General features: G+C 43.6%; 1 protein-coding gene across 1 annotated transcript in view; it reads right to left on the bottom strand.

The window, feature by feature from the left end:
• Nucleotides 1-4,563: 4,563 nt before the first annotated feature.
• Nucleotides 4,564-13,648, bottom strand: part of LOC119186102 (glutamate receptor ionotropic, kainate 2) — a 56,239-nt gene continuing 47,154 nt past the window's right edge. Inside the window, exons 7-8 of the mRNA XM_075894592.1 lie at nt 7,368-7,581; nt 4,564-4,847 (exon numbers count right to left, since the gene is read on the bottom strand). Of these exons, the coding sequence (XP_075750707.1) occupies nt 4,564-4,847; nt 7,368-7,581 (498 nt within the window). The remainder of the gene's footprint in view (nt 4,848-7,367; nt 7,582-13,648) is intronic.

Below are 13,648 nucleotides of genomic sequence, written 5' to 3'. Positions count from 1 at the left end.
AAAATCGAATACGAACTGCTTTCTGTGAAAAGTCACAGCGTGGCTGAGGCTCTAGACTGCCACGCGACAATTAATGCCGTCCCGCAGAGTCATCATCAAAAAAAGGACAAACCAGGGCACAGTCCCCACCACGACAAGGCGAATCACCCAGGCAACATAGCCAGTGTCGGCCACGGGAGCCAATTTTGACAAACTTCCAGCGTGGTCGGGGCCAACCACAACGATGCAGCCAACCCCGCCCACCTGAAGCAATGTCAACTGCTGCAGCTAGCCTCACCCACATGAACATTGTCGCATGGCCCATCGACAATGCTTGCAGTCATGGCCGAGTGTGATGACGAAGACCAAAACTGGCCAAAACCAAATCGAAGACCAAAACCAAATCTCGCACAGACGCACATGCTAGGCGAGTGACGAGGAGAAAGAATAGGCAGAATAGAACAGCTTGCCCGACGAACGGGTGTTGTGTCTGTCTCGCTCATTACAATCGTTTTGCCTTTACATGTTAATGTTTGTTTCCGTATTGTGCATAAATTAAGTAGAATAGTCATTCTTCCGCCAAGTGGAGCAATGTGAGCTTGTTGGTGCATATTTGAAAAGGTGGTATCTTAGCGCTGGCGAAGACGAGGCCAACAAAGAAGAGACACTGGGTACTATGGTAAAATTTGTAAGATTTTTTGTCTTCGGGCTTTGACGAAAGTTATTGTGAGACGAACCAGCAATTAACTCACGTTAATTTTGTTTTCACATCGCACAATGAAGGTATTATTTTCATGGTCGTTTCAGAGTGAAGCACGTGGTAAACCCCCGTTTAAATGGCATGCTAAGGTGACTGAAAGTCGACAATTATTTTCACCCAAGTAATTTTATTGAAGCGCGAGATTTCGTAAACTCATGCTAACGTTATCTCAATTTTTCTTCCGTATATGTGACAGAGTAAAATTATTCTTCTTAAGACTGACTTGTTAAGATACTTTCAGTATTGCACTGATAAGTATGGACGTGTTTGAGTGTCTTGTGAATCTGGCATCTCCGGTGTCCTTTTATTTATTTATTTATTTATTTATTTATTTATTTATTTCAAAATAATTCAGACCAACTTGGCCATAGCAGGCGGGGCACACACACACACACACACACGCGCGCGCGCACACGCACAAAAACACGCACACACACGCGCACACACTACGGCGTCTCTCATAATCATATGGTGATTTTGGGATGTTAAGCCCCACATATCAATCAATCCAAATAAATAAAAGTAACACAGGTGATATAAAAATAATACATACACGAAAAAAAATATCGGCTAGTCCGCTTCATCATTAGGCGCTCTCGCGAGATCACAATTGCCATAGAACAACCTTTGTTCTTCCATTCTTGCCATAAAATAGAGGCCAACAGCACTGCGTACGTTCATTTCATAAATATCTTTGTGATTGCGAAAAAAGCAGTCACGCATGAAGGCCATTATGTGTTCCTGTTAGATCGACACATGAAAGGAAGTCTTGCTCTTTCTATCGCAAATAAATAAACGCTGTCTGACTCACACAAACACTAAAAAAACAAATCTATGACAACAACTTAAAATTATATAGAAGATTCATGCTCAGCCGTAAATACTCAGTCGACCATGTCCTTATAGATGTCCACTCAGGCTGTCATTTAGAGGTTATGCAGGGTCTAGTGCTTGCGGAACTTAGTGGTTCGATAATTTATGCAGACAGCACAGCGCTCCTTTCTTTATTTGAAAAGCTAAACAAAACTACGGCAGCCCATCTCGGACAAAAAATGATACCGCAGTGCAGAAACAAACCTGTGGTAGTGAATAAAGCAAGAATAAAGTGAATTTCAAAACAGAGTTAAGGACGGGAGAAATATAAAAATATAGAGACTGCTGTGTTGAATTGATATGCGAATTCTCGCCACCAGTGCCTACATCCTCTCCCCTCAGAAGAAATAAAGACAGAGACCTTCGATAACACTCTGCAAATGACGCTACTAAATCTTCACCACCGTTAACAATGATTACGGCATTTATTTTTCCATGCGAGAAGTGAAATTGAAATATTTTCGGACTTTATTTTGCGCTTAAATCTGCATTTCTAAGCCGCAATCTTTCGGCATTCATCGTACTGCAGGAGAGGTGGGATGCAAAGCATTGAATAGTGCGAACGACACCAGTACTTCAAATAAAAAGGTAACGTGTGAGATATAAATCGTAATTTTTCTTCGTGCGAATATTGAGCCGCAATTAGTATCTGCAACAGCTGAAGAACAAATCCTCATCCTCCCTATCCCCCACCAACAAGATGACCGGCAAGTGCAGCCAATGTTATCAAAAGATCCATACTTCAGTGAGACTCACTAGTAAAATAGAATTTGCTTTAGCATTTTTGTTATCAACCACGCAGACAACATAAATGCAAAACTATCAGAAAAAACTAAACATGCATTTATAAGTGTTCATGCTGAACTCAGTCTTTTATAAAAGCATCATAGGAAATACTCCTGTTTTCATGTGGCAGACGACGCTAGTGTTGCTCAAGCGTGTTTACTTGAAACACGCGTGTAGTCATCTGATACACGTAATTTTGTTTGAATGAATAGATAACAGCTAATATGACTGTATATTATGACTTCCGTTGTCCACATCAGGATCACGACTTTACGTCTTATGTGCACTGCAGGACGAAAACCTATTCCAATTATTTTTAATTCACTCTGCCCTGTTAGGGCCTCGTAATTTCTTGATTATGCACTTGCTTTTTACCCCTCCCTGCCCACGGCTAGTTTTTTCATATCTTGGTATGCATTTCATATCTTGGTATGTATATCGGCACTCCAATAACCATAGTCTGTACTTGGCATTACATGACCTATCCCGGTCATGTAATGATATAGAAATCCTATTAGAAGCTTTAGTGACGAACACAAAGTTTGTTAACATGTGCGTGCCTTTTCTTTCGTTGCCATTAAAAGTATTTCATGTGGGCCAGGCACTTATCTACCAACTTGTACAAAGCAAAGTACAAACACGGCTCAAGCGAAGAACAGTTGTAATTGTTTTGACAAATACTAGCGCTGAATGCAAATAATACTGATTTGTTCTACACTGGACTATTATAATACATATCGTAAGAACTACATTTCAATTGTAATGCCATTTTATCGCCCCGTATTCAGCTTTTTGTGCAGGGATTAAACTGATTGAAACCTGAACGAAAGCCCTTGGCAATTGGATTAAACAAAGTGGCACTTGGATTAAACTCACTCGCACGTGGCCTAACTGAGTTGGCGCTTGGAATAAGTGTTTGGCACACAAAGTGATTGGCTTGGTGCTCGGATTATTTCAATGGCGTGCACATTATTTAAGCTGGCACTTGGAATAAAGTGAGTGGGAAAACCTGTAGTCTCTTGCATGTAGTCGATGCAGCATGGTTTTTTCTTATGGTACACAATACTATGCAGCATGCAAAAAGCAAGCGGAAATAAATGAATTGCACCCAAGGAGTGAGAAGAAACTGGAGCTGTAGTGATTATGTAGGAAGTGGGTGGATGATACTTTTGTACTTAAGTTTTGTGGTGCTTGCCGCAAAACCATCAAGAAGCAAGGTGTTCGTATATACGCTTCCATAGGACCAAGAAAGGCGCACGATATTCCAGCGCATTTGCGAACGCTGACACTGGTCAAGATACATTCTTGCTGGAAGAACTGTTCATCGCAGTTCATTAACAGCAGCGTCTGAGCAAGTTTGTATCTTGTGGATGGTCTTGCAATAAATGAATATTAACCATGCTTCTTCATCATTGTGTTCACACAAAGAGGTGCCAACTTTCTGTGCTTGTTTTTGAATATACCACAAAGGCCTTAGTGGCATAAATGCTGTACACGAGCATAGATGGCATAAAAAGGATAAATAATGAAGTTTTTTTTTAAAACGAAGTCTCAAGCACACCGTCTGTTTTGTTGATTATATGGCTGCCGATAGAACATGCTCTTTTAAAGCTGTAAACATTTGATAGTTTGATGAGGGCTACTTGCTTCGTTACTGAAATAATAAACCCTCATAAAGATGTTCTTAAGATATCATAAATGTTTAAATTTTGAAAACAAGAATCAATTACAAATTGCGAAAAGGGACGTAAATAATGATGGAGGTGTTGAGTATTCCTTTAATCGTTAACACAGACACGTGTGACTCATTTTCACAAAACGCACTACCAGTCACATGGAGAAGATGAGCAGCTATACTGCAAAATATTGGCAGTCATAATGAAAATGCACTTTATTAGGCTAATGATCAATGCTCAAACAGAAAAAAACGCTGCACACTCTCACAGGAGCTCTCAGCATTTCCACGCATATTTTATTCCTCTCTTTCTCTGTCCGTACAAATTACAGCCAGCAAGGTTTCAAACCATCTTAAGTGAAACACAATATTCCATGCAAGGATCAATTGCAATTTTTTTGTGCATCACGCATAAACTTTGTTGCGCCTGTCATTGTTCAAAATGAACACAAGCTAAATAATCCACTTCATGCGCTGAGACGCAAAAGGCTCAGGCACTCCTTCTACTGCGTCCTAATCTCGCTTTACAGAACAACTCGGCGAAAGCGATGAGGCAGGCCAGACCAAGACCAGCAAGGAGAACGACGAACAAGCCACCGACTGTTCGCAGGCCCAGCTTGCTAGCTGCATTAGTCCTAGATTTGCCGGCTTCGGTAATAGGACATCCTTTGAGCGGATCCCGTACTTTCCACCAACGATCCTTGAATTTTTGCAGGGTGCCACGCTCCTGCAGCCGTAGTAACGTTGACGATAGAATGTTGCGGTACGGAGATCCTGCACGAATAAATCATTATATGACATGGTTTGTTAAAAATAAAGTTTTATTCAGGGACGCACGAAGACTGTTGTGACGTATTTCCATCCAGAAAATGGCGTAGAAAAGTGAACGCAATTGAAAGGCAGTGCTATTCACGGTCGCGTCGATGGGCCTATTGTTCACGGAATTGAATTCAGTCTATTTTTTTTTAATTTTTGCTGCAGAATATTTTTAAATATTACTTCCTAATAAAAACTAATGAAACGTTTATCAATTGTCTCATGGTTTCGGCACAATCTGCAGTTTACGTCCAAGAGAAAAAAAATTATAGTCTTTTGCCTTGTCTTCACGGCAAGTATACAAGCGTGCATCTTAAAGTGAAAGTCTTCATTCGAGGAGAAACGTATACATTGTTTTGCGGTCGCAAACTCTGATAGCGTTACCACCCCTCTTTTATATCGTACCCTTTCATGTCGCAGTGATCTGGGCGGGCAGGATGATGTCACCATCTGCAAGCAGCAAAATGAAGCAATGCATCGTGACCGGGACCTCCACTATTAGTTCCTTCAGGTCATTGTTCTTATGCTTCCGTTTCATTCGATGCCTTTACAATGATAGAAGCGCAATTCCGTCGACGTCGTGGCCCACCACGAGTTGGCGACGTTAGCCCAAGATACGATCTATCCATACGAATAATAGCTGTACGATGCACACTTGCCTTACCTGGCTAAAACTTGATTAAGTGAAGCTTTGGGTTAGTTGGTTTAGCAGTACGAAGTACTAACAGCATAAATTCAACACGGGTACACAAGAAAAAACACTGACAAGTGCTGTACAGTCTTTTCTTGTTGGGGTCTCTTCTTGTGTCCCCATGTTGAATTCACATTGTTCCTAATTCACACTGGCAACAACACCGCCATTATAACGCTGTGCTTTCCACTTAACGTTCACCCTCAGAAAGATCGCTGCCACGCTAGAGGCTGCAATCAACGCTCGTTGCATTTCGCTCCAAAATGCCGTGGGATGGCGGCCTTTGTCCAAGATGTGAGTTCAGTCAGAAACGCTCTTCTGGATTTCGCACCACTTTCTCTGCTTGCGCTCTCAGCGGTAACTACTACAGTTACCACAGAGCTTCATTTATTCTTTGATCATGCTGTTAGGTTGTCGGCATAGAGATGTGCAACCAGGCGCCAACGTGCGTTGATCTACGTTGAACAGTGCTATAGGTACCCCAAAACAACAGACATTGAGCTTCCTCGCTTATATCAACGTAGAGTAAGCATTTAACTACTTCGGGAACAACAGGTTTTGCTTTCGTGTTATGCCACTTGCTGTGACCTCGGAATTACCCGTTCATTTTTGCTTTACAGACATGAACCCAGCTTCATTTTGACACAAACTGTGTGCTGAGACATGTAACATGGGGTAAATGGCAAAATATTGCATTACTTACTATAGTTCAAAGCACTACCAGACCTGCTTATAGACAACAATACAACACAATCTTAAATAGGAATTGCCGTCAAAGACAAACGCAGCTTTAAATTTTTCTATTACGCGCTCAATGGCAAATAAGGAATTCTAGAGAAAAGAGAGGCAATGTCAAAAAACTATAGGCAGGGCATATTTACCTGCATGCATAACTTTGATGAAATGATAGTACAATAACGTGAATTGACTAAACACTCAATAAATACGTCACCTGTAAGACTTTTGGACTCTTTACGCACTAAACTTCTTTAAAGTTGCGTTAAAGAAACGTGCCTTTGAAATTCTTTAAATATTGTCAGAAGAGGAAGTATCATGAAACATAGATCTTAGTAATTACGTATCAACTTGAATTTAACTAGTGCCAATGTTGGTTTCTTCTGTGCACTGCTATTTGAGTGCCAGTTGTTTTGGTTTTCTGTTTGTACTTACTATTGTACTCCCTCCCTATTATGACCCTCAAGTGAGGGCTGACAGTATTAATAAATAATTAAAATAATATAAAGAAGTCGTACGATTATGAAATTGCAGTTTCATAGATGAAAAACTATCCACAAAAATACACGCTGACATCACCTCCATTACATGGTTATTACATGGAGCTCCTAATGACATGGTTGTTTATGAGCAAAGTGTCGTTCAATAGAGTGTGGTTAGCGCACAATTGTGGACGATGCAGCGAGCCAATGCAAGAAATATGATAGGCGTAACATTTATAGACAAGAAGAGAGCAGAGTGCAGCGAAGAAATAAATGTTCATTATTACCATCAGAATAAATAACACGACGAAATAATCATGACAGGAGCATGCAGCGTGAGGTCAGGCGCTCGAAGAGGGCGCAGAAAGTTAGTTGGGCAAATTATGTTGCCGGTAGTCTACAGGAATAACGAGGCCTTGGCAAACACGGCATCACATCAATTGGTCAAAACTGGAGCCCGAAAGGGGCACTTCTTCTCCTGGGGTGAGTAGAGTCAGCTTCATGATAGGGAATATGACAATAATTATAATGAATATGAAAATGAGACACATTTCACAAGTTAAGGCTCACCATGCGGCGTGGCGATTCCGTAACCCTTGGAGTCTAGAAGACCCCCGATCTGCTTGAGCTGGCACCGTCTTCGTACCACGTACTCAATGCTCGTAGACTCCATGAGGAAGGCGTAGCCACCGCGTTCCACTCGCCCAATGCCCTCGGCGATGGAAGACACTAAGTCCTCTTTCATGGCGTGCCACATCATCTCGTACGTCTCGTGCTTCCACTCCTGTGAACCAGTTATTCCGATAATATGAAAGAAAATTATTTATTTAAATGATGCTTTAGCAGGGTGCAAATGCTTTCTGATTTTTTTTTTCAATTAAATTGGGACAATCTCAAAGCGCACCACAAGCGCTTTCGCTTTAGAGGGTGAGCTTTTCATTGTGCTTGTTTTTGCGAATGCGGATATGTTGACCCTTCTGAATATTTTGACGAGTAGAGATTACACGAAAAAGTAAGCGACACTCCCTACAAGAAATAGTAATAAACGGAAACACAATAAGGGTGTGTCTTATCATGGCGCTAGCTCGAAGTGGCATTAGGTTTTTTGAAGAGCACAACAGAATTGGTCCCCAGCAGAGTCGAAGTCGTCCATCCGGCTCGAATGTTGCGAAATTGTAATAAACAAAACAAATATAAAATGAGGCAATGGTCGAAGCTAAGGCTTGTACAGAATACATATGATATCCAAGCATGGGTTTGGATTGAGTAAGAGCCCGCTAGCTGCAATTATATTTAGTGAAATTTGATTTATTAGTTACTTGGAAGTGCAGACTTTTCTTATGAACAACTGGAATCGTAGCCTTACCTCAACGACATGCTTTTCGCTATGTGACCTCTGAGATACGCGTCTACAGCGCTAGAAGATGCTGGCAGAGTCGATATCGAAGGCAACACAGAAATAAGCGCAGCTGGTTCTCCACCTATATGGGATTCATCAGGAGAGGCCCCACAAACCTGAACGAGCTAGCCCACTCAAAGGCGCGAGGTCTCGCTTTCCACGACATCGGAGAACTCCCCTGCCAGCCCGCAGTTGTGTAGAATAGAGATCACCCGACCACTTATAATGAAATTATCTAGCCATTTTATCTCGGCAGGAGAGGCTTTCCTCTTCCTCACAATAGGGTGAATCAAGCGCAGGCTTTGGCTCTCAGTCTATTGCAGACGGGTTCGTATCGCAGCTTGGCTTTATTGCACAAAATTTATCCCGACATTTATCCTAATAGTTCTTTAGACCACGTGATCTGAAGAGACGACGACGAAGTGATTGCTTAGCAATCACTTCGTCGCTATCGAGCAGTCGCTATCGATCGCTATCGAGCAGTCGCTATTGATCGCAGATCGATCAGCGACTGACGTTTGCCTGCTCTGAGGGTTTGGCCAAGAATTCAGTAGTTGTGATTGATTTAGTTTATTCTTTTTTTTCGTAAGCGTTTCTATAGTGTTCTAATTATCTGGCGAGTGTATTTTCAGATAGTACGACCAGGCAGATGCCGTTTTCCTCACCTGGACCAGGGGCTTTCCTCTGGTCTGCTTCTCTTCCTTCGCAGGAATTGCCAGTGGACTTGTTTTTACGCAATGGTATCTCATCTGTTCCTGTGTCATTGGTCCCAAGCAACGATGGTATTATACGGATGAAGAATCCAAAAATGATGCAGGCGGAGTTGAGAGCCGCTACAACTCACTACCAAAGCATCACAGTGGTCAGGCAGTTCGGCAAGGGTGGCATTCTTTGCTTCTCGTGTGACCAGCTCTGTGTTCTAGACCTACTAAAATGCCCGGTATTCGCTACCAACCCGGTGAGCGCATTCATTCCACCTCACCTAGCTTGCGTCAAAGGCCTCGTTCGGGGTGTCGATGTCAACTTGACCCCAACTGAGATATTAGATATGTTTTTAGAAGCAGGTGTGACAGCTATCTATAGATGTAGTCGAGTTGTGGACAAGAACAAGGTCCCAACGGAGTCCTGTGATTGCTACAGTTGCCGGGTCGAATCGCCCAACCGAAATCAAAGCATGGCCTTTAATATACATAGTGGAGCCACTATCACCTCGTCCCCTTCTGTGTATTAGGTGTTGGCGTTATGGGTACACAGTGAAAGGATGCAGGTCAGTACCTAGATGTAGAATTTGTGGTGAGACGCACAACTCAAACGACTGTAAAAGTAATGAAGAAAAGTGCTGTCTTTGCCATGAAGCACACTGCACTGATAACCCAAACTTCTCAGCCAAGGCACGTGAAATCCAAATCCTTGAAATTGTAGACAGAAGGCTATGCTCCCGAAAAGATGCCATTGCTGAAATGCAAGCCCAACTCAAGGGTTTGCAGGAGCAGCTGCCCGCCATAACATAGCAATGGAAGCATCCTTTTCTCTGTCAATTGCGGACATGATCGAGAAGGCTGTGCATAAGGCTATGCAACGCCTTGCTACCCCCCTATGTGAGTCGCTGTCGCACATTGTGAGTAATCAAATCGCACAAGTCTATGGAGCACAGATAGATAAAAGTACGGCTGTAAACAATGCTGAGTCTGCACACACGACAAGTGAGGCAGAATCTTAGACAACTCCACCGGATGCACAGTCTGCAGAGCCCTCTGCAGAAGGCGTTCAGAGGCAAAGCGAGCGTGCACAGGAAGCTTCTCAGGACACACAAGATATGGACATAGATCTCAAATGCCTAAAGCGTTCTAGATCCCCTGTATCGAAAAAACCTGGCTCGCCGAAACATGTAAAAAGCAAGAAATACCAGAAAGACAACCTTTCAAAAACCGATTTTCTAAAAGAAAGTATTTTAGATAAGGTAATTGCCGAAACCATTTTAACGGAATCATAGGGTCTATTAAAATTATACATTGGAATTGCCGATCTCTTCACTCAGCCATAACAGATCTGTTATACCTGTCTTCCAAATTCGATCCGGCTATTATTGCATAACAAGAAACTTGGCTATCCACACATTACTTATTTCACCTACCCAACTTCCAAACCTTTCGTCTAGACCGTTCATCCAAAGGTGGATGTTTAGCTTCCTTTATAAACAATAAAATTAGTTTTGAAGTCAAAAACTCATACAATTGTATGTCTTCTGAATGCGAAATTTTTGCGATAGATATTACCTTGCCAGGATACTTGCCTTTCTCGCTAATAAACGTCTACTTTCCTGTAGGCGTTCAAGACACGAGATTGTTAGATATGGCTGCTAATTCAGGCTGTAAAGAAAAAATTATAGTTGGTGACTTCAACTCTCACCTTACCTGCTGGGGTTTTAAAACAGATAAGTGTGGACAACGGTTGTGGGACTGGTCGGTCGACAATAACTTATTGTGCCTTAACGCTAGAACTCCAACATTTATTCGAGGTCAATCACGCTCCGCCTTAGATTTAAGCTTTGTAAGTTCGGCCATTGCTAGCACATCGTGGACAGCCCTTGATTGCGCCTCCAACAGTGACCACTTTCCAATAATGTTCGAGATTGCCCCGTCAAACCATCATGCTTCCATGCCCGGACCTATATAAATTATTCAAAATTTCAACACGACCTAAAAACTGCTTTAGACGCTCCTTCTCAGGATGGAGATGACACTGAAGCTATGAAATTAAGCGCAGTAATCAAAAGGGCATACAAAAACGCTGAATTTGCTGTTAAATCTGCGAAGGGAGTACCCTATAGCCCCTGGTGGAATTCCAACTGTTCACGAGGTCACAGACGAAGACAGGCAGCTTGGAAGAAGCTAATACATAATCAGTCCCCTAAGAACTGGTCAGATTATAAATTTCTTGCCGCTTCATTTAAACACACGGTGGCCCAAGCTAAAAAAGAATATGATAAAAGACATTTCGATTTTCTCTCGAATTCTAAAAATAAGAAAGCCTTATTTTAATATATGCGATCTCGCAAAATCCTGCCGTCTAGAGTAAATACTGTTTATGAAAAACTATCATTGCAAGAAACGAAGAACTCTTTAAGGCCAATTGGCAGAGGTCTGGAAATTAGATTCTCTTCGACTATGGCTTTCAACTGGCAAATGTCTAGCATGAGCACTGACTTTGAAAACGTAACGCTGTCTGAAGCATGAAAAGTCGTTCGAGATCTACCATCGTCTGCTCCTGGTCCAGATGGAATTACAGTTCCTATGATTAAAATTTTATTCAAGCTATCCCCCGGCGACGTCCTCAATATTATAAACTACTCTTTAAAGAATACCGTATGACTGGAAAATAGCCAAGGTAATCCCATTAACAAAAAAGCAAGGATTAGGTTTTACAATAGAAAATATCAGACCCATCTCGCTAACTTCGATCATGGTGAAACTCACAGAGAGGGTTCTAAAGGGCCGAATAAACTCCTGGATGACGAATAAGGTCATAATAAAGTCAAATCAAATTGGGTTTCGTTGTGAATGCTCAATTTCGTGCGCCCATGCGGATTTAGAGAGTCGAATACAGCTTTCTCGTAAAAGGAAACAGTACGCCGCATTAGTAACTCTTGTTACGCGCCGCGTCGGTGGCCGCAGCGGACCCAGTAGGTAGCATGGAGCTGGGTGGTGGTCGTCATTCTGCAGGCCACGGGGACGTTCAGAACCCTCGAGAACTGAGGCAGAGGGACAGGCGTAAAGGAAAACTTAACAAGACGTTTATTTGCAACATGTTGGACAGTAACGTCCGAACGACGACTCTTCTCGCGACACTCTCCTGTTTGGTTCTGGCGGGCTGCTGCCCCTGCCTCACCGTGCAGTTCCGAAGATATAGGCGGAATGTCTCTTCGGGGAACCAACCACTAATCGAGAGCACAACACAAGTGTCCCTTCACACATGTGGCAGGTGCACGTGGCACACGCGCGGGGACTCGGAAGCGACCACGCAGGAGAAATTCACGGCAGTCCCTCCTGTAGCACACAACCGGCCTTTCGCACATTCCAGAGGGGCCCGCCCGTAGCCACTGCCCCGCAGGCAAAGCGCACAGCCGAGACAAACAGAGCCGGTGCTGGTGACAACCCGCCCCCACACAGAATGTCCGAGATGACGGGAAGGCACGCTTGGGGGCATCCGGCCAAAGGACTTCGTTACTGCTTTGTAACAGCTTCCCCGGCGGCCGGCCGAGACTTCGACGTACGAAGGTCATCCACCCTTGTGTGGAGAGGTCGATGAAGACAATGCTGGTGTGCTGAAGCCGTGGACACCTCGATGCGGCTCTGCTGCAATCCTCTGGCACCCTGGTGATCTGCAGCCTCTGGTAGCGTCGTCCAAAATTGGAGAAAGGCTCCCGCTCTGCTGGCCAACATTCCTTCTCGAAAGACAGCACATGTGTCCACCACGCGAGAAACACAACTGCCAAGCAGGCAAGCGCCCATACTCTCTTCCTGAGACCCACCAGGCTTTTAATTTATCCAAAACGACCTGTTCTTCATTACAATAGCAGCAGCAATTCTAACAACCCAACCTGAAAGAGGCTGCTCAAATTCACAAAAAGGTGTCGTGATAAAGCACAAATACAAAAAAGCAATTGTAAACCTGTCACACACACAAAAAAAATGGGACCTAAATACCCAAGCCAGATTACCTGATGCCATCAAGATCCCTAGAAACAACGACTTAAGCCGTCAGCGTTGCCATTCAATTTGCCTCTCTTGTAACGAATTTCGAAAGAGTATTGTTGCAATAGCAAGCTTCAGCAAAGTAGCCGGCCGTTCTTAGGCGGCATCGTTTGCAACCACGTGAGGGGACAGTGGTCCGTCTCGATAATAAACTCTGATCCCGCGAGATAGCATGCGAGCTTCTGAACCGCCCATACAACACAGGCGCATTCTTTCTCTGAAGCGCTATAGGCTTCCTCCCTTACAGTTAGTTTGCGGCTTGCATATAGCACGGGATGTTCCTCTCCTGCGTCGTTTCTCTGACACAATACTACGCCCATGCCGCGGTCACTTGCATCGCACTGAACCACGAAGGGTCTAGCGTAGTCGGGGGCTTGAAATACAGGTTGGCGCATGAGCGCATTTTTCAGCGCTAAGAATGCCCTCGCTTTCTTTTCACCCCACTCCAGAATCTGAGGTTCGGTTTTTCTAAGAGCGTCAGTAAGCGGGCTGGCCAGCTCTGAATAACGGGGAATGTAATGCTGGTAGTACCCTGCCAATCCTAGGAACGACCGCACATCTGTCTTTGTCCGGGGCTGCGGAAAACTATTAACTGCCGCCACTTTGACATCGGAAGGTCTGCGGTGGCCTTGCCCCACTATGTGACCCAGGTAAGTAACCTCTGCTCGGCCAAGTTGGCACTTCCGAGCCTTCACGGT

This window comes from Rhipicephalus microplus, chromosome 5 (genome assembly GCF_043290135.1).
Source record: "Rhipicephalus microplus isolate Deutch F79 chromosome 5, USDA_Rmic, whole genome shotgun sequence".
NCBI classification, from domain to species: domain Eukaryota; kingdom Metazoa; phylum Arthropoda; class Arachnida; order Ixodida; family Ixodidae; genus Rhipicephalus; species Rhipicephalus microplus.
Note: the sequence above shows the minus strand (reverse complement) of the source record. Positions and strands in the feature narration are given on the sequence as shown.